At 40.2% G+C, this 22004-nt stretch overlaps 2 protein-coding genes across 2 annotated transcripts; both read right to left on the bottom strand.

Moving 5' to 3' along the window:
• Positions 1 to 1007: 1007 nt before the first annotated feature.
• Positions 1008 to 9926, bottom strand: cyp27c1 (cytochrome P450, family 27, subfamily C, polypeptide 1). The gene is made up of 9 exons (XM_014981908.2): positions 9042 to 9926; positions 7990 to 8180; positions 7617 to 7816; positions 6963 to 7172; positions 5643 to 5806; positions 3542 to 3708; positions 3192 to 3270; positions 2809 to 3012; positions 1008 to 2163 (listed from the first exon to the last, which is right to left on the bottom strand). Exons 1-9 carry the CDS (start codon positions 9324 to 9326, stop codon positions 2044 to 2046), a joined length of 1620 nt encoding a protein of 539 aa, XP_014837394.2. The 5' UTR covers positions 9327 to 9926; the 3' UTR covers positions 1008 to 2043.
• An 844-nt stretch (positions 9927 to 10770) lies between these two features.
• ercc3 (excision repair cross-complementation group 3) lies at positions 10771 to 21808 on the bottom strand. The gene is made up of 15 exons (XM_014981910.2): positions 21646 to 21808; positions 20098 to 20297; positions 19778 to 20014; positions 19642 to 19691; positions 19415 to 19550; positions 19168 to 19338; positions 18883 to 19087; positions 18465 to 18779; positions 18197 to 18381; positions 17391 to 17593; positions 17196 to 17292; positions 14806 to 14923; positions 14577 to 14695; positions 11827 to 11976; positions 10771 to 11394 (listed from the first exon to the last, which is right to left on the bottom strand). The coding sequence occupies exons 1-15, from the start codon at positions 21662 to 21664 to the stop codon at positions 11257 to 11259; spliced, it is 2343 nt and encodes a 780-aa protein (XP_014837396.1). The 5' UTR covers positions 21665 to 21808; the 3' UTR covers positions 10771 to 11256.
• Positions 21809 to 22004: the final 196 nt, after the last annotated feature.

The raw sequence follows: 22004 nt of genomic DNA, 5'->3' as shown, positions 1-22004 counted from the left end.
TTTGTCCGTGCCATTGATTTGTGAGTCTTTTTTTTCTGCAAAGTGTAGTTGTCTTCAATTGCGTTAGCAATGCAGAACATAACCATGTTAAAAGAAATGCTTTTATCATACAACTGCCAGAAAAAGTTAAATCTACGTTCATATTCTGTTAGAATATGTGTTCCTATGAGGCTGGCTTGTCAAATAAACGTACCTTTTGAAAATAACCTTTTAAGTTGGCGTTCACATACTTTTCATTAAAGTGCGTACTTTTTAGATATATTTTTAATTAGTCAGAATTTATAAGTTTAAATATTGTGTTTTCATAAACGAAGCAAGAAATCCTCATAGTTGCCAGAAATAACGGCATAAGTGTTTCACTTTGTGAATTCAGTTACTGAAATAAAATAACTTTTCAGTAATACTAATATTGGAACATAATATTCGAATGTTCAATGTTTTCAAACTTAACTCAGTGGGGCTTATATTTAATTACTAGAAGGTATGACTTATTTTGTGTAAAAAAAAATGTTTTAGCACAGTTGACAGAAAATACAGTAGATTTTAAATGGCATGTGACATTTTTTTTATTGGTGTGTAGTCCATTACTTTCAAGAGTAAATATGGTAGTTATTGATGCAATTTGGGAATAGTCCATTCTTTTGGTGCCTATTCATTTTTTTTGTTTAGTTTATGTGTTCACTTTGTCTATCATTTCACTTCCTATTTGACTTTCTCTATAACAAGTAGGCAGTATTTATATGCAGAAAGTACACCTACATGCATCAATATCTCTTGACTGTGGCTGCCAAATGTGCCATCATATATTATTTTACTACAGTTTTTGTCTTTATTCTGCTCTTGTTTTGTTTTTATGTTTTATGCTCAAGTCTGTTAATACTGTACAGCACTTTGGTTAAACATTATGTGCTTTTAAAAATGGATTTGGATTGTTTATATAATGCAGACCAACTCACAACAACCCATCACTGAAGTAATACAAAGGTAAAAAGTTCCAAAAAAGACAGTTTGTTGTGCTTTAGCATAAAATTCAGTTTTTATTGTTTCCAACTCAAACTACAGACAAAAGTTAATTACATACAAGTCAATTTAAAAAAGGGCTTCAATGTGCCACCCAGCCAAATAGCATTTCCTTTTTTTAACATGTCATTTTTCTTAGCATCAAACCATCCCCGACATACATTTACCCTCTTAAAAAGAAAACATTGATGGAATCCTTTCACACCAGCAGCACTTAAACCAAATATGCTAAAGACATTCTGTAACCCACTTACATTCTGCAAAACAAATATGTATTAAATTAGCAAAAGAAATATTTTAAATACTTACCTTTGTGATTCATTATATCATTTCTTAAACATTTAACTAGCACTATTTTAAAAAAAAAACTATACTTAATATAAGTTTACATTGAAATGATTTTTTGTGTGTGTATTTGATGTTTTGATATACAGTACAGGTAATAACTTTTACTCAGTATGAAAAAAACAACTCAAACAAAGACAAACTGTGCCACCCCAGAAAAAGCAACCAGTTCCAATATTTTGGTTCGAAACAAACACAACATAATTATTAGGTAAAGCTTGCCTCACCTTAGCTAAACAGCTCATTTTCAAAACATTTAACAGCTGCCCTTCATAATCTCTGTAAATTGCTTTCTCGAACAAGGAGGGGGGAAAAAAAAAAAAAAGAGTGAAAATGGCACACAATATAATGTGTGCACATATACAGCAAGAAACATTAATATGAGAAGTTACAGTACTGACAAAAATCCTTTTCCTCACACATCAATTTTAACAAGATGGATAAAAAAAAAAGTAACAGTCAAATAAAAAAGGGCTGCAGTGGTTCCTTCTGTTGACATACATTCAACAAACTATCTTTATAGCTTACAATATGCACAGTGTTTCTGTGTCATGACAAACATGTAAGACACATTCCTGGCCTGAGTAGAAACTCTAAAAGCAGTGTATTTAAGTGCTCCAAGAATGACAAGCACCCAGTCGAACATCTGGAAAAGACCTTATAGAAGACAGGCTGGACCTAGTTTTCCCTTTCAATGAACTGCAGGTTGATGGGAGCACCAGGGCAGAGCAGACCGTGGGTTTTAGCCTTGACATCAGTAGTGAGAGGAGACATCCCAATGTAGAACTTCTGAATGAGCTGCAAACAAGGCAAAAAAAAAAAAAAAAAAACGAGACTTATTTCAAATGGCTAAAATTATAGGACATTTAGGTTGAAGGTTAAACATGAGATTGCAACAGCTTTTTGACAACAGAAAAGTAGAGGGCCTTTTTGTGAAAATCCAATTTGAAGTAGCAAATGCTACAACTCAATGATGCCATAAAATTAAAAAAAAAAACTGTTTTGTTTTATCTGCCAGGTAGTTTGTCATACTTTACTATGATCAGGCAAGTTAGAGGACTCCTGTCTCCTAAACCCTTGCTGCATGGATCTTTCCACAAAACAGCTGGACAGCAAAAAGGCACCTTTGCAGGCTAAATACGGAAAAACATCCGGGAAGACCCTTCTGCCTTCATTTCTTTAGTCCAATTCCCTTTTTTAGAGAGATAGTATATCCACTAAGTAGATTGTACAGGAATAATCTTTTCTTTAAAATAAATTCTAGCAAAATCTAAATTGTCAACCCATTAAAATTATTTGGAATAATTTTCAGGTAACAACAAACTTCTATGCATGTGATTAACTGCAATTAAAATGTAACATTTTAATCACACACACACTTCTCTTACAACTATTCACACTCACAGACAAATTTTATCCTCAAAGAGTTAATAAATACCCTACCCTGGTGAGAGCTAGATGCATCTCCAACTCTGCAATTCTCCTGCCAATGCAGCTCCTGATGCCGTAACCAAAGGGAATGGAGCCAAAGTTGTCAACGCGATCAGATGTGTCTTTCCGTACCCAGCGGTCTGGTTGGAATTCCAAGGGACTGGGAAAGTTCTCCTCATCCAGAGATGTGGAGTAGTGACAGAGGGCCAGCTGAGTCTGAAGGAGAAAAAGTGGAAGTTGTGTAATGAAAACAGATGGGCTATTGTACATGAATTTATGCACAAGAGATGTGGGAGTAATGCTATATCATGTTACATCTGGTTCTAGTTTAATGTTTTTGGCTGACATGCTCAAACGTTTTCCTTCAGCACATGCACACACTAGAAGCATCTTACCCCTTTGGGGATGAAGTATCCACCAACCACCAAGTCATCCTGGGTAATCCGGCCGTTGCCTGGGAGAACTGGAAAAAGCCTGCTCCCAGGAGGGACATACAAAGGCTGTTATTCAGCAGCACTACACACTGCACCAGGCTGTTCATAAAGACTTTCTCTAAGAAAACTGGACTAGGAAAAGCTGAGAAAGAAAGTTACCAAACTAAAACATGTCCATGTAAAGATTCCTCAAGAATGTAAGCAATGTTTTAAAGTCTAATAAAATACTGCTGAACTGTTTATGTCTTCTTGTTTGCAGTCTAATGAGATCAAAACAATGTGTGTGCTACGAAAAGCTAAACAGAACGTACCTGAGAGTCTCCTTCACAAGCCCTCTGATGAGAGGCAGGCGAGGGACGTCTTCGGCTGTGGGGACAGCTCCAGGTCCCAGAGTTTGTGTGACTTCTGTGTAGATTTGCTCCTGGATGTGAGGGTGTTGTGCCAACATATAGCAGGCCCAAGAGAGGGTGAAGGATGTCTGAAATGCCAACAATGAGACAGCTGAAGATAGTTGTTGTATAGATCACTTTTTAAAAGCCATTTGCTAATTTACCGAGAGCTTCAAGGAAATGTTGCTTTTTTTTACGTTTTGCAACATAGGTGATATAAGAGCAACTGTATGTTACACAACAGACAAAGGGGGGTTTGAGGAGAGCTAATTCCACATGCTGAACAGACACTCATGTTTTCCACTCAAGCTGGATTTTCTTTATCCTTATCGCTTCTCATCCATCTCCAGCTTGATTAAATGTCCTCGTATTGCACCATCACAGTAATGAGTCCTAACTTCGTCTTCTAATTCGATGCAACATTACCAAATTGCACAAGTGGAAACAGCATAACGACGCATTTTTACTTCATATAACCGTTCTGCTGAATTTCCACAGACGTCAAGATCTCACAGAGATGAAACTTGACCCTCCTACCCCTTCTCCATAAAGCAGATGACTTCCTCTGTGTGACTCACATTTCACTGACATTTTCATTTGAATGAGGTGGGTAGATGACCAAATGATATGAAAATGGGTTTTAACACTCCCTCTCCTTTTGACTGCAGAGGGCAACATCTGCTTTGCCCTCCCCCGAACCCACATTATTCCTTCTTTTCCCTGACACTCCTGCCTGACTTTTCCATCCAACCCCCTCACTAATTACATACACAGATATCAAAATGGCACCCTTGTTTTTGCATACCTAATAGACATTAATGGAGTGGCTAAAGATAAAAAAAAAATGCATGCATCCTTACATAGCTCATATCAGAATCCTCTGATCACTGCACACTATTTTTCTGCAGCCTACCCATCATGGAAATTACTTCTAATCTTTTTCAGATGGCACAGATTAATGCACTGCCTTTGCCAAAAAATAAATCATATGACAAAAGTGAACCCATGTCCAGTTCTCAGGAGCTTAGGGCTTTTTCCTTCCAGTCCGTGCATCTTCTCTTCTCCTAACACCCACTCCTTTCTTCCCTTACTTCTTAATGCCAGTTCCCAGCTTTTCCCTCACATCCCAGAGCCTTACAACCGCCCCTCCCATCATCTCACCTCTGCCCAGATTGTGCCATAATTCTAGCTGTAGCTAATGCGTCTTGACAGCTCTTGTGTTTGCAGAGTAAAGGCAACTTGCACTTCGGGGTCAGGTAATGGCGTAACTAAGCCTGCCACCCCACAGGGCTGTGGCCAATTCACCAAATTTAACAAAAACACAGACACCCTTTTATCCTGTAGCCCCAAGCAGAGCACAAAACACTCCATCCCCCCTTAGTTCTCATTAATGTGACAGTACCCCAAACAAATTAGGCTGTAACCATGAACAAGTGGAAACACACTTGTAACAGACAACCACAGGAAACAAAATCTTGGCTTAGTCGACTTCTGAAGTATTTCCTGTAAACACCTTTAATCCACCACTCGGATCGACGGACCAAATATGTGAAAATGAAGCACACAAAACCTTCTTCCAACTTCCGATCAAGAAAAAAAAACAAAGCCTCACCACAGATGTTCAAACTTAATTAAACTAACAGCCTTAATTACCGTCAAGAAGAACAGTGCGTCTAATTAAGTTCTAATGAGGAAACATAAAAACGTACAACACAGATGTCTGGCAAAGGAAAAAAAAAAAAAAAAAAAAGGACAAAGGGACCCCTGTGTTGAGCTAACAGAGACAAATGACAAGAAACTAAACCAGAGTGAGAACATGTTTGTCAGTGGGATACTGTGTAACCTCCTGATTCATTCCCTTGACCCGACGCTGGCACAGCTACACAGGCACAGATGTGGCGCCAGTAACCTTACCATGCAAGCTAAACAATAACTCAGACACACCCAGAGTCCCAGCCCTTCCAACTTCTTCAAGAGGAGTAATTATAACAACACCACACACATACATCACAACCACACATACCGTATCGACCCCGGCCAGGAGCATCTCCGTCACGTTCGCGTAGATCTCCTCCAGGCTCAGCTCCATGGTGGTGAGCATGTGTGTGAGCAGGCCCCCTTTCACCTTCTCCCCCCTCTCCGCCTGGGCCTTGATCTCCTTGAATCTTTTATCAACATGAATCATGCCTGAGATTAGACAGATACAAAAAAAACAAAAGAACGTGGGATGAGTGCAGTGGAGAGTAGGGAAGGGGGAAAAAAAAAGAAACACCATTCCCAATCCAAAATTAAGCAAGATTTATACACAAATCCACATTCTTTTCAGTTGATGCAAGACCATCTAAAAGAAAAATAATGCTTTTAGCATAAAACTGTTCCTTGTTTCAAACTCAGAAGATTTAAGTAAAAACTTTCAGACCATAAAACTTTATATGAACTCAATAAATTATGGACAACTCTATCAGAAACATGGAGAGCAGCACTTAGTTAATATTGCCAAATTGTATAAAGTAAGATTTTGGCTCCAAACCTTTTTTTTTTTTAATTACATTTCTTCATCCTGTCACTTCCATGAACTTAGAACAAAATGAAAATCTAAAGCCTTTCACACACAAAAAAAACACATGGATGCCTTTTGCCCTCCGTGTGTTTTCTGAAATGACAAAGGGGGTTAAAGTTATTTATGCCTCTGAGCCACCAAGTGTACACGTTAGCTGGCTTCTCAGCTTGAAGATCTGAAGCAGTGATTACAGACCATTTGTGTGGCCAGGTGTTCACGAGACTTCAGGGAAAACACAGCTAGCCATCTGTGGTGTGCTTTCATGTACTGCAAGCACGCCATTTGCACACACTGGACAATTCTTATTAATTGGAGTAAGACAGAACATGTCACTGGATTTCAGCCAACTATAGTTCTTTCAGTAACTGTGACACTTCTACCACCAATTTGACTGGGAGTATTTGCCCTCACACCACAAACAGCGAGTGTGGTCATAAAAATCTGCCTGCACGCTGGCGTGAGAGATCCCCAGCAAGCCATGTTGCTGATGGTTAAGCAATGCCAGCTTGATATTTGAACACTGGAGGGACAGTCCCAGCTTCATGGTGATTTATGAATTTCAACCAGTACTAGAGAGATGCTCATCTTTGTGACAGAACTGTTTTGTGAGAAAAAGCTGAGGACCACACAAGTACACTCTGTGCTCCGTGTGGTACGGAGAAGCAGAAGTCTGGTTGCCATATTTTGCTTTCCAATCTCTACCACATCTGTTGGCATTCTCGTTTTTATATGACTTTTGTGAAGTCACACAAACATGCAGTTCACTGGTGATGAAGCACTCACTGAATCTGAACAGACCGTCCCAGGAGACACAAAACTCTTCCCATGGTTTGGGAATGATGGGACGAAGCCACTTAGGAATCGCTCCGGCATACATGGTCGTCTTGAAGGAGCTGAACATGAGGTGCAAGGCGGAGATGTAGTCCTGGGTTTCTTTGGGGACGTTGTTTTCCAAACACCCCAGTCTACACTCGTACAAGATAGCAGCCACACCTGTAAAGGACAAAAGTTATTCTTTAGTGTGTGGTTTTCTAGAATCTGCAATTCCTTTAGCAATTCATGGAGACCGTTTGCTTTGTGATGAACAAGAAGAAATTCAACAAGCTCCCTTTTCTCTCCAGTACCTCTTCTTCTGTCTGTTTTCTAACTTTTAAAATCCCATAAAAGTTCATGTTACCATGAATCTCAAGGCCTGAACTTGATAAGAGCAGAGCTTCTTGTGAGGTTCTTACTTCACAGAAATCCCACTGTGCAGCTTTTGTCAGCATACTATGCCCACTTCAAATATCCAACTACTTACACAATATTTCTGTAGACCACAAAAGAAAAAAAAGAAAAAAAATCTGCTCTGAACATGTGTCAAGAACAAGTGACAAGAACTCCCAGACTATAGGGTGAGTCAAACTCTGTTTGGATTGGCTTTTACTCTTTACCAACCTTCCATGGCGTAGTTGAAGAAAAGGTCATTCACATTGAGCACAGTAAGTTCATCAGGCTGCTGGGCTCGAAGGCTGTAAACTCTCTTGATCAGGTCATCCACCACCTTGTTCACATCGTCAGAGAATACTGCTACGTCACGGGGACGCATGATGAGCTGTCTGAGCACGCTGCGCATGTTAAGCCAATCTTCTCCCTCACTGAAAAACAAGTTAGAGTGCGTCATTCTAAGCTTTCCAGTGTATTTTCAAAAATCCAAAGAACTTTCATCTGAAGTCTAAACATGGGACCACAATATTGTTTACGCAATCTGTTTCTAATCACGGTACTGGTTCAGGATTCGATGACGAGAGGTTGAGGCGTCACTACTCACGCTGAGATGAGGCCGGTGGAACGGCCCCTCATGTCTCTATACTCATGCCAGGATTCCATGTTGGCCCTTTGAGGGGCCGCACCCTCAGCCCGCAGGACCTCTGCCACCAGTTCACGATCGGCAATGGAGACCACCAGCTGGGGTCCAAAGTGAGACTTGAAGATTTTTCCATACTTCTTGGTGTGCTCGATCTATAAAGCAGGGATGACAGTATTTATAAAGAGGCTCTTCTTCTACTCTACTCTTACAATTCAGCAATGATTTCAAACAGTTACTAACTACTTTGTCTGAAAAGAAAATGTAATGAAATCAATCAACTGACAGGTATTTATTACATGTATTTTCTAATAAATGACTTCAAACATTAAACAAAATAATGTTACTTGCAAGAGGGTCACTTGCAAGTAAACTTACTTTCAACTTATTTTATAAGTTGAAAGCAAGCCAAAAGAGCTGGAATATAGACATACAACACATTTAAGTGTCGGTAAATGTCACTTTAAATCAAGATGAAATGTTATTTTTAACATTGGTATACTATTTTTTTTTTTTTTAAATCAACGTGTAAGACAAAGCTTGATGTTTAGATAGACAAATAGGCAATTTTTTCAACATAATTTATTGAGAATGTCTATAAATGCGTTTTCTTATCTGCAGGAAAAAAAACTTTTAGAAGTAGGAACCAAACTTGTGATTACGTCAGCAAGTGAAGGCTCAGCAGCAGACTTGATTTGTTAAAGTTTAATTTTTAGGTTTGTACCTTAATGTAATGAATGGAATAGAAGAGGGCGAGGGGAGGGAGACTTTTAGTATTTCCCGTTTCTCAGACTGTTACAAAACTCAAGCCATGCAGCGGAAAACTGACCAGGGGTCGAGCTCCGGATGCGCTTTTACGCAACAGTCAGTGCCATTCTGCGTATAGGTGGCAGAACTGGCTGAGGCTGAGTGTAAACTGGCTCTTTGCCATCTATGAAAATCCAAATAAATAACTTCTGGTAAAGCCCAGATAGGAAAGACAAAGAAAAAAACAGTCATTATTCAGACGTCTTTACCTGAATCTCGTGGATTCTGCCGAAGCCGTCTTTCCAAAAAAACTCAATCAAGTTCGAAAGAGTGCTCGGTCCGGGCATCTCCTTCAGGCTCTTGATTTTACTGGCCTCTCGGACCACCGCCGGTTCGATCAGCCTGCCAGGCATGGCCTCCTCCCCGGTTGCGGAGATCTCCAGAGCCTCACTGGCTGCTGACTTGTGTAAGGCGCGGAGAAGCAGCTGCTCGTTCAGCAGCCCGGCTGAGACACTCTTCCAGCATGCTACGGAGAAGCGATTCAACATTGCCATTGTTGAAAGAGTTTCAATAAAGAGCAAAGAGCGATAAAAATGCAACTGGACAATCTTCCTGGCACTTGCAAAATGCAGCGTGAATTGTATTGTGGAAGCCTTTTAAATAGTGGCTTGGGCAGCCTCGGTGCGCGACTATTGGATGGCCGCTGCGAACTATGGGAGGGATAACTTCTGTATTCGGCTGTGGGCGTTTACCCAAAAAGTTTTAAGTCCATCCTTTCGTTACAAAAGGGGTGCAGTACAACGTGCCATTTAAGTTACATCACACCAATCAATTAAGCAGTGTACGTGCGCGTGCACCGGCATGCAAAGCGCGTGCGAACACACGCTGACGTTTGTTTCTATATCCCCTTGGGGACACTTTATTAAGGCAATGCATTCCTCAAGCCTCTTTCTGTCACGTCGGCCATCTCATCTGAATAGTTAACGTCAGACTTTTAACACTAACACAGCCCTTACTAATGAGAAAAAAAAAAAAATTCACCAAGTGGCAGAGCAACTTCATCCCTATTGATACAGGAAGGCACCATAACGTGGTGTGACAGGGTAAATTATATGATATGAAACCCGTCCACAGCTAATGTGAGCACAAAAAAAGATGTTGGCCAGTTGTATCAGCTTTGTGTACACTCATACAGATGTGAGCACTCATCCGTTAAAATACTATAAACAACCTAAAGTTACATGAGGACAAGATTCATATGTTGTTTTTTCTGACACTTTAAAGTTAAACATTTGCAAAATCTTAGCATTTTTTAGCTTATGTTGAACATAAGGTGTTAATCTTTTACTACACTTTAAGTGCACGTTTTCCTCCCTCTACCTGTATCTTTTAACATTTAAAGCTGAGTATTTGATTCCCACTCAAACATTTGTGCTAAAACATTAATCTTAAAGGGATAGCTCCAGGTCAAAAGCTCCCCTCATTTAAGAGCATCAATCATCACGTTTTTGATCTTGATGTTCTTTGAGTTTCAAGATAAAGTACTAGTATTACAATTGGATTAATCATCAATTCCCTTTACTCTACGGACACGTTGATTCAAATCTGCCTTAAGGCTCTTCACTCTTTCAGATCCCGTAAGCCAGGGGTTCCTTGAGGACACGGCATACGGACTGCGAGTTGAAAGAGAGCTGTTGAGGCAACTGTGCCATGTCATCGAGTAAAACGGTGGCCAGTCTCACATGGGTTCCCACACTTGATCTCTTTTGAAGTTTACACAACACACCAGGTTCTTGATTTTCTATTCAGAGAAGCTTCAAGTGTCTAAGAACCAAAGGAGGCAGACCCCGACTCCCCCTTGCTTCCTTTTTCGATTGCTGCATTGCATTCAAGTTTTTTCCCTGTCCCTCACTGGCCAGAGAAAAGAACCCAGTAAATAAAGCCACATGTCCATTAAATTACTTTAGTCATCTGAGCAGGAATTATTCACACAATTAATTGTTAGTCATTTATTTTTTATTTTTATTGACAACTCAAAAGGGGGACCTTCATATTGTTGCAGAAGTTAAAAGAAGAAATGCCAAAACAGTTTATTTCTTCAACATTTTATGAACAATTTAAAAAGGAAACAACTGTATAACATAACATACATTTAAAATCGAAACTAATGTACTCTTTGTTATAATTTAGAAACAAAGTAAGTAGCACTTGAAGCAAAGCTTACAAAACAATATTGTAAAAGGTTTCTCAGTCAAGTTACCAAAAACAGCAGATGCAACACATTCAAACAACCATCCTGCGTCTCATCTTACATACAGATATCTCTGGCTTTCAAAAGTCTCCAAACTCAGTCCCTCCTGTTCGCCCGACCGGATGATGGATCCTCTGAACCTGCAAATCCATTGTTTCTTTTTTTTTTTTCTCCCCCTTTTCTCTATCCTGTGACAACAGAGCAGGTCTTCCAAGAGTCGGGTTTCACTGGATCTACTTTCTGAAGCGCTTGAACAGTGGGTGAACGCTCTTGCTCCCCGCAGAGGCTTTGTTGCTCCGGCTTTGATATTCCATGTAGACTGTGTCGTCTGCACCCGACATGGAGCTCATGGTGCCCACTCGCCGGGAGAACTGATGAGAAACGAAGGGATGTTCGAGTCGTTAACAGCTGAAATCAAGACTTGTTCCTGGAACATTGTACGAGTATTTTCACAGCATCATTGTATGCTGGGTGTATTGCTTTCACGGCACTCTTAAAAGACGCCACACTAGCCTGCAACCCTATCTGAATTTTAGTCATGAAACCGAATTTCCAAATGCACCCAAACATCCTAATCATTGACTTAACGTGTAATTTAAAACCTAGACTTTATCAGTACTAGAAAAACATAAGAACAGCAGTATCATTTCAGACTAAATCCAGTCTTTTTCTAATTTTTTTCTTCATCAAACAGACATTTTAGGCAATAGGGACCACATGTACAAAATATGCATTTCTAAAAGCAACAAAGAAAACGTTTGCTTAAGTACTTTGTCTCCTCTGAGTTTAGTGAAAGACCTCACCTGGGGTCGTGCTCCCACTTCGCCTGCCACCACTTCCTCCTCAGCATCCAGGTCTGACGCAGCGAGCACCTTCTGCAGCAGCTGCTGCTGCTCCTCTCTGCTGGAGAACATCAGGTCCTCTTCTTCCATACCTGCTAACTTTGTAATTACCTGTCAAACAAAAATAAAACGAGAACATTTTGGCATTTACACATGGACCAATGTTGCATGCACTGACTAAAGCCTTAACTTATATTGCTGCAAATCTTACATTTTAAACTCTCCAACTTGTTAACAAACCGTTGTTAGCTTTTAGAAGTGATAGTAGAAAATCTTTTCCCATAGATATGCACATCAACATCTTAATGCTTAATATATTTTAGGCCTGATTTGGATTGAAGAAGCCTGTCATGGAAACCATGTTTAAAAAAAAAAAAAAAAAAAAAAAAAAAGCTTCAGATTTATTTTTAAGTCATAAATATTTTCTTTTAAACCTAATTTTAAAACTATAACCATAAGAAATAAAATATCGTAAAATATCATCTACACAAAAAAACAGAACGTCTGTGTGAGATGTGATTAGTGCACTTAATTGTATTAGAATGATCATACAAAGCAGAGGGCTTGTGAGGTTGAATCCTACGAACATTAAGCCTCTAGACTGAATGGATACTTTAGGGGATGTGTAAATCACCTTAATCCAATTGATGTTAGCCAATCTGGATAACAGGAGTCAACTCATGAGGGGAAACCCTCCCAACCTCATTTTCAGGCAACGTAAACACGGCAACCATTATGTCCTCATTTTACTTTTTTTGGCCAGGTACCTGGGATTGGCTAGCGTCTAAATCAATTAAGTTCTGACTCTCCTTGAGGACCTGCTCTAACTTTTATTGTCTCTTCCAGGCCATTTGAGTTCTGCAGACTCATGCTGTTATATTTGTTAGGAGATCCTCTTTGCTGTCAACATGAACATCCATGTTTGGATTGACTGAGTCAACGCTAAGTAGAGAAGTCAATGCAATCATAATACACCAGACCAGCTGCCTGTTTTAATCTCAAACGAGCAGGAGAGCCGTAGTTTGAACGTGTTGGCTATTTAAGCGGCTCTTAAGATTCTTGACAGCATTGCAGTGAGCTCTGTAATAAATCGACAATAATCTTTTATGTTGCTGAATTTTGCTCATAATGTATCTTTTGCAAAACTGAGATTTTTCAAAGCAACCCTACGACAAATCTGAAGATGAACAAACTCTAAAGTTTTAACAGGTCCCGTCTGCTTGATTTAGTGGGTGTTTCTCTAACTGCAGACTAACGTCCATGCCTCTCCTGATTTCCCTTAGCTGCACAGTTTTATTGCTGTGTTTACGTGAATATAGAGCGAGCAGCTGAGATCAGATCACAAGCCAGGACTTGTTTGTGCCACCGTTATTGCTGTTCTGTGTTTGACATGAACAAAATGTAAGTGAAAGTTTAAGTGCACTAAAAATCAGGTAAAGCTGCAGGTTATGACAGGCAACACGCATGTTCACAAGTTGACATAATACTGGCAAACTATGAGGGAAATGTTCACAATTTGTTCAGAAAAAAATAACGTCTTATGTCTTAATAGCACCGCTTTTCCACTTAAATTCTCTTGTTTGCTCCATAACTGAAGCCTGTTTAAAATCAGACCCACGCTAGCAATATTAAAATACAGACAATGAAAAGCACTCTAAAGCAGAGGTTCCCAAACTGTGGGGCGCGCCCCCTAAGGAGGGTGCCTTGTCATTGCAGGGGGGGGGGCGCGGAAAGCCGTCTGGATGAAAAAAAAACAAAACATGAACACTGTATGCGCTGGGTTTTTACCTTAGAATGGCCAACTCTCTGTTATTCCTATGTCAATTTGATACAGTAGAGGCTTCCACACCTCCCATATTTGTGTCCTCTGTCACTTTTATCAGCAGTTAAAACTGTTTAATCCGTTGTTAACATTTTGTAACCTGTTTTTCCGAGCCGCCTTTAAACGCAACATGAGCGCTACGACGCTCGCGCTGGGTTTCCACCTGTGAAGGAGACCTGCTGCTGCTGGGCGGAGCTACAGGTGTGTTAGAATCACGGCAGCAAACCAGCAAAACGCCAAGAACTTTTCACAGTTTTTCCCTCCAAACTAACCGACTGAGGGGGGGCGCAGAAAATGTTTGGAAACCACTGGGGGGGCGCAGAAGAAAAAATTTGGGAACCACTGCTCTAAAGGCTGGGGGCTTACCTGAAAAGCACAATTTATTTTTAACATAAAATTCTCATTATGAAGCTAGGATTGTAGAAGTTTACACATTGTTGTTTGCTTCAATGAAAAGGCAAAGAGCAAAGAAGCCACCGAATACTTTGGTTGCTGCTGAGTACCTGCTCGTTAAATGGAAAACTGTAAACACTTCTCCTTGCCCAGCTTGACTCTGAACTACACAAAAGAATGGTATGTCAGCTCAATACGCACTCCTTCTGTAAGCTCACTTAACAGGACGACAGAGGATTTCTGATTGGGTAAGTATTTTAGATATTATCTAACTTTCTACATCATTACATTTTCAAAAAGTTATTTTGACCCTCTGTGTTTGTCAAGTGCTCTTATGTAAATGTATTTGTTTACTTGCTAGCAAAAGGTGCAAGTATTTGAAGTATTTGACATTATAATGATATAAAAAAAAAATCCATCAAAATCATCATTTGTCCTGGTGCTTACATGAGTGAGACAGTGTCAAATTGCTAAAAGGCTGCAGCTCTGAACACACCTTGAAGCTGTATCCCTGGTCCACCAGGAATCTCTGCCTCTTTGTGGAATAAGCCATCTCCTGGGTGTCCTGGGACACCAGGGAATAGAAGTATGCATTGTACTCCTCAGCCACCATTCCTGGACGGGGAGAGAATGATGATGAATGACTGTTTCTCTTTCCGTGTGGCAGCGGATTTAACAGTTGTGACACTTCAAGCAAAAATAATCTAAGTGGCAGACAGGCTAACCTTTCTTGGCTCTTAAGACTCTGCCAAGTCTCTGTGCCTCCTGTCTGCGCGAGCCACCATGGGAGGAGATCTGGATCAGAACATTGGCTTCTGGCAAGTCAAAAGAAGTGTCTCCAACCTGTCCAGATAATCAGACACGTTACTATCAATCACTTAATCAAGTCTATTTGTGTAGCACATTTCTGCAACTAGGCAGCTCAAAGTGCTTTATATTATAAAAACACAGGGATACAAAATCACAGAACACAGTCAACAGTTGGAAAAAAAATTACATTTTGTCAAGTTCCGTCGTTACATCAGTTTGCTGATTAATGTTTCATTTATAATGTTTCAAAAGAAACTCTAGACAGGTGGGTTTTTAGTCTAGATTTAAAGGCATTCAGTGTTTCGGCTGTTTTGTTGTTTTCTGGAAGTTGATTCCAGATTTGTAGTCCGTAAAAGCGGAATGCTGCTTCTCCATGTTTGGTTTTGGTTCTGGTGATGCAGAGCAGAACCAGAACCAGAAGACCTGAGTGGTCTGGAAGGTTGATCCGACAACAGATATCTAATGTATTTTGGTGTCATTCGGTGGCTTATAAGCTAAAAAAAATATCTTAAAGTCTATTCATTGAGCTACAGGGAGGCAGGGTATGTACATTAGAACTGGGATGATCTGCTCTATTTTCCTGGATTTATTAAGAGCGTGAGCAGCAGCGTTCCAGATAAGCTGGAGCTGTCTGATTAACGTTTTAGGGAAACCTGAGAAGATAAATGCACCTGTGGCTAAAGATAAATGCACGAATGAGTTTCTCTAGATCTTGCTGTGACTTTAGTCTTTTAATCCAAGAAATATTCTTCACTTGGTAAAAGGTGATAGAAGGCTGACTTTGTAAATTGTCTTTATGTGTCTCTGAAGGTTCAGGTCCATCACTACGCCCAGATTTCAAGCCTGACCGCTAGTTTCAAGCTGTGATAACTAAAGCTGCGTGCTCGTTCCTCTTAAAGTGCAAAGATAACTTCAGTTTTGACAAAAGTTACATTGTTACTTGATAGTCAGATGTGAAAAAAGTATTTATCCATCCAGAATTTGTCAGTAAGGTAAAGAAAACCAGGAACTTTGGTCAAAGGAATTTGTAGAAATGTGTATTTAATCTGATGTGGTTCAGGCTGTAGTTATATGGACAGCAGAAAGGAGGAGAGACGCCTGGCAATGTCTGAGGGAGCAGAACTTAAACATAGTTGCTGCTGAATTGTTATGCAATGAAAATTTCCACCTCGTGTGGTTTAGAGCCTTGAAATGGTTGTTTTTAATTATACAGTATATGGCTGGGGGTAAGCAACCCCCGATAACATATAACATCTTAGAGCTTCATTAATAAAGCTTTTCCTTCAGAAATGACAGACGGAATGCTAGATTAAAAAGAAGGCCAAGAAAACTTGAGTAATTTAGGTGGACGTATAGAGATTTAAGTACAACAAGCTATAGATTGGATGTTTTTTTAATGACTCTTTAGTTTGGATTATCTTTAATAGTACGGTTTTCTGTATCATGTTGTATTCATTTCAAAATACATCTGCCAAAGCTATTTCAGTACAGATGGTTATTTTGTAAAATGATTTTAAATAACAGATTGGTGGTCTTCCCTTCACAGTGTGTGCTGCTTTAGCAGCTACTGTACTTAGAAGGTATTTGCAGAGTGACTGACCTCATCCAGATGATACTTTAAACCTATTTTGCTTCCTAATAATTGAATCTCATGTAGTGCTCACTTTAATTTAATTTACATACTAAATTTAGCATTTTCATGACAGTGTCTCAGCACACAACACTACCCCAAGTGACCTGCCAGTGGGGAACAACCACAGCAAAAGCATTAGGTGCTAAATATATTCAAATCTATTTAAAAGACCCAATTAGAACAGGTGCAACAGCTCCAACAAGTGTAAATTAAGTTATGGTTAGGCTTGTTAGGGTTTTAACGGACACAGGCGGTAAGATGTTTTTAGAAAATTCTGCAGGGTAGAAAGGGACACCCCTGCTCTGATGCAGTCAGTAGCTCATTGCACCACCAATGTGGAGCCAGAAATAAGAACGGCGTAAACTCAGACTGCATTTTGAGCAGCTATGGCAGCGCCAGATCACGCTCTGGAGAGAAACGCTGACTATCCAGAAGAAAGCCGTTGCTTGCATAATGCTTAGTCGCCGTGCAGATGAGCGTGAGCTGTTCAAAACTTAGATAAGTAATATCTAAATATCATTAGTGTAATTTTATCTATTTATTGATCACATATAAAGAAAAGTTCAGCAGAGCTTTTAAGAGGCAACAAATGTAAAGAAAGTTTGCATCTTTTAGTGTCTGCCAGCTAATTTCAGTTCATAGATGCAGAAAAGGATTTATGGTGAGTTTTACCTTAGAGATGAAAATGGTGTTGATCTTTGGATTGTGTTTAAAGTTCTGTAAAATCTGCATTCGTTCCCCTTGAGAAGTGGGACCGTAGATGAAAGGCCTTGAGAGAAAACATAAAACAAGACATATAAAACTAAACCAGGCAGATTAATGCAACAATTAAAATCAGTTTGGTTTTTTTTTCCGTAAGAAACTAACTTGTTGAGTCGAATGGCGTATTCCTTCAGGGCAAAGACGTTGTCGGCGAAGACGATGATCTTGTCATTGCGCCGCTCGTGGAAGCGGATGAGAAACTGGCAGGCCCGAAACTTGTTGGGGTTCATCGTGTACAGCAGAATGCGCTTCTTTGTCTTAATGGCCACGTACTCTCTGTAAAACTCCGGGGACATCGGGCACCACACCTGAAACACAGACACAGGCACGCCTCTTTATTTTTGAAAGAGATTCCTGCATGAGATACTGAAGCCATCTGCATCTGCTTACTGTATAATTACTAAATATCTGCCACTGCAGTTCTAAGTCACTCACTAACACTCAAATTTAATGCTGCTCAGTCTGAAAAGTAGTAGACTTTGTGTGAGCCTAACGATACAAACAATGCAAAATTAGATGTTCATCATTATGTTTTGTTGAAAATAAAAACATGGAGTTATGATGTGGTAACTAAAGCAGAACTGCCGATATATGACTTTTATGTTATGGCTTAAGTCTGCTAATTAAGGCCAAATGAATAATAAATATATTACAAATGATTTTAACTGCATTAATCGGTGTCATATCATTTGATTTCTTCCTGTCTTATTTTCAGGTTAATTTTCCGGCATCTTTACAGACAAACTTCAAGAAACGTCAAGAATGTACCTGTATTAACCGATCACACTGAGTTAAACCTTATCAGCACAATTTATAGGGTTTAAAAATAAACTTAATGGACAACCAAGACTATATGATAGAAACTCACTCAAGTTTAGAGTTTACCGGACTACATTGTCATGCATGTTTACCTCTGCACACTGAACTTTGGCGATATAACCGTTGTTCTGCAGCTCCATCCAGTTGGCTTCATACAGCTTAGGGCCAATAAGGAAGTTGAGATCCACAATCTTGTCGTCTTCCCTGACCAGTGTGGCGGTGAGGCCCAGTTTGCAATGGGCCTGGACGATGGTCAGGACACGTCGAAACATCTTTGCTACAGTAAAAAAAAACGACATTCGTTTGTGAAAGTGTTCAGCATACGGCACTGCCTGTCCTCGTAAAATGAGGCAGACTCACCAGGGATGGTGTGGACCTCATCCAGGATCATAAGTCCCCATTCCTGCGTCCGCATCCACTCCATGACCTTCTCTGCCTCCCAGGATCGCTTGGTGGTGTGACCCAACATGGAGTAGGTGCTGATGGCCACTGAGCAGCCAATGGGCTTATCCTTGGCATCGGAGGTGAAGCGGCAGATCTGGGAGTCGTCGATGGTGGACCACATCTTGAACTGGGACTTCCACTGCTCCACGGAGACGGAGGAGTTGCCCAGCACCAGGCAGCGCTTACGCACGGTGCACGCGGCGGTCACGCCCACCAGAGACTTACCCGCTCCTGCAAGTAATAAAAAGTGAAACCGGACAAGCAACATGAATCTAAAACGTTATTTATGCTAGATCAAAATGGCCACTCGACGTTTTGTCATCTCGGCTCTCACCGCAGGGCAGCACTATCACTCCCGATCGTGCGCGGCCGTTTCCAAACATCTTGCGCAGGCTCTTCTCCTGGTAGGGCCGCAGCACGGCGGTGGGCTTCAGGTCAATGTTGATGTCGGGGTTGACGGTGTCATTTCGAAAGTCGTACTCAGCTAGGAGAGGGTACTCCAGCTGAATGCAACGCTTCTGCAGCTCCTCTATCATTTCCTGCATTACATCAGGCAACGCTACAGTGACAGAGTTCAGAGTAGGATGCGTTCCCTTTTGTTGCACGATCAAAATGTTACCTGGCGAATTTCAAAAGACACAGTCTGGGTCTCCTCTTCCTCTTCTTCCTCTTTATCCATCTGCTCATAGTAGCTGAAGATGTCCTCAGGGACCTGCTGGCTCGAGGTTTGTCCATCGCTGGGCTGCTGTGAGGTGGAGGCACCTCCTTTGTCCTGGACAGCCTTAGAAATCTGACAGGGAAATAAGATGAGGTACACTCTGGTGTAATTTGACAGGCGATAGCAGAAAACATCCCGATTTGCTTACCGCTGACTTGCTGTGGATGACCTCGGTAATGAGCTCAGGGTCCGAACCGTCGGCACCTCGCAGGCGACATTCACGGATCAGGTTGTCCTGCAGGAGATTCTGGATGACGTCAGGGAAAGCACTTTCTACGAAATACCTGGGAACGTGAGGAGGAAAGAGAGACTATTAGCACTGAAGCAACGAATGACAAAGAGAAAAAAGGTGGAATTATCTTAAACTGATTTCACCTGTTGTGCTTAAGCACAAGCTTGACTTTCCCATAGCTCACAGTGCAAAGCTGAGAGAGAAAGGTTGATTAGAATGTGAATGAACGAGTAAAACAATGAAGCTGAAAAATCTATAAAAACTACTTCGTTGTCCTACTTTTATAAACTGCACAATGCCGTCTGGTACAGACGTCTTGCTGAGCTTCTGCAGGTACTCCACGATGTCTGAAGTCTGCAGCCCCACGCTGACCGCTGCGTACAGCGAGTACGCGGTCAGCTTGTACTCATGAACGTGGTTAGGTCTGCACACAGGCTCTGCGATGGCCACTAGGAAATCCTGAGCATACTTATACACCGGAGAGAACGCTTCCAGAAAGATGTGTCCATCTGGAGCCTGGAGGGATTAGAAAGACAAAATCACATACACAAATAGGGATTACAGATGGAAAAGAGGTCAACAACAACGGTGCTTCTTACCACCCAGAGTGGGCGTGAAGAGTGGTCTTTCTTGAGCTGCATCTGAGAGCGGTAGTCTTTGGCTCCATACTCGTCAAGCTTGGTCCCAGACTCGTCCACCTGCTTTCCTGCAGCCGCTGGCACGGCTTCCTGAGGCTCGCTGCCAGTCACGTCATCTTCATCGTCTTCCTCCTCATAATAACGTTTCTTGGATTTCTTCTCTGCATCGTGACAGGCAGGAAAAAAAAATTACAAACTACTAGGAAATAATATAACTTATCCTAGTTTTAAATATAAACATATAGATAGTTGGTGGTTAAGACAATTTATCCAAAACGCCTCCTGTTCTTTGTCTGCCCACTGTCCTGTGTTTTAATAGAAAAAAGTATTTCAACGCTACATGTTTTCATTGCAACAGCCACAAACCTCGGTTTATTTTATTGGGATTTTCTGCTACATACCAGCATAAATGAATGTGTAATTGTGAACTGGAAGGGAAATTATACATTTATTAATAAATATATTTTTTTGGTGTCTTTATTTCCAAAAAGGTCAATTTTTCAGATTGCATGGCTAAAACTTGTCCTGTCAAATGACTGTCTGACCTGAACTATGATCTCTACAGCTCTTTCAGGATTACCGCAGGCCTCTTGCCTGCTTTTCTAATTAATTCTTTAATTGCCCAAGCTGACAGTTTAGGTGGATGAATCGATAAAAACAGTGCTCTGTAACCTGATCAAAACGTGGGACTGAAGTTTTAAAACCTAACCCTCCTCTGCTGTGTTCCTTGTTCCCTAACATTTTCTAACAAACTTCTGATGCCTTCAGAAGACCAGCTGAATTTCACTAGCAACAAATCACTCACAGTATACTTTGTTAAAAATCTAAAGGCAGTTAGTTTAGTTAGTTTATGGGCATCAGAGTAAGTGGGCTGAATAAAAGGGTAAAAGGGAATACCAGACTTTTGAGAATTTTTTAATAAACCAAAGTGGCAAACTAGAAAATCATGTATTGTGTTTTTCCACTTCAAAAGTCATGTATTATGTTAATCGTATTGGTCTATCACACAAATTCCCCCCAAAAAATATACTCAAACGTGTTAATCACAACATTTCAAGGGGTGTGAATACTTTTTCAAGGTACTGGAATATGCCTCTATGTGCTTGCATAGTGTTGGTTTCATTCAAATGTTCTCATTTTAATCAATAGTTTGTCCTTAGCATCGGCACAAAAATTTAAATGGTAAATGGTCTGTCCTTGTATTGCGCTTTATAAAGAGCAGAGGACACCAAAGCGCTTCACACTACAGTACAATAATTTTTTTTAATGTCTTTTGTGCATCTAAAGCATCATGTTTACAGTTCAACATAATCGTAATAATAATAGATGGGAAACAATATTGGAAACATATAGGTCTCCATATACTGCATCACTACAGCTAACAAATATACAGTGAAATAACAATTTATGCTTAATGACCGAACTAAATTACTGCCAGCCATTAATTGTTATGACAGTTAGCTCCCAACGGCTAGCTAACTAGAGTATCACAACCCATCATCAACCTACCTTTATCCCTTTTGCCCATTTTAAAAATATTAAACGGGCAAAAGAGTAAGAAAAACTTTAAAAAATAATTAGACGTAGCTCATTTTTCTTTTGAAACCTTACTGAGATGGACTTGACTTGTGAAGTCAATGAGCAAAAAGGAGAATTAAAGTACTACTGAAGCATCTTCCGGTCTTCGGTTTCAAAATAAAATCTATGCTTATATTAAGGGCCTTTTACTGCCCTCTACTGTACAGTTTCATATTGCAATCACTGAGACTGATTATAATTCATTCCCAGATTGAAATAAAACGAAGTGAGATCGGATTTGTCCGCTATTACCATTAATAATAATAATAATAATAATAATAATAATAATA

This window comes from Poecilia mexicana, unplaced genomic scaffold (assembly GCF_051168715.1).
Source record: "Poecilia mexicana isolate PSO_F unplaced genomic scaffold, ASM5116871v1 scaffold_3, whole genome shotgun sequence".
NCBI classification, from domain to species: Eukaryota; Metazoa; Chordata; class Actinopteri; order Cyprinodontiformes; family Poeciliidae; genus Poecilia; species Poecilia mexicana.
Note: the sequence above shows the minus strand (reverse complement) of the source record. Positions and strands in the feature narration are given on the sequence as shown.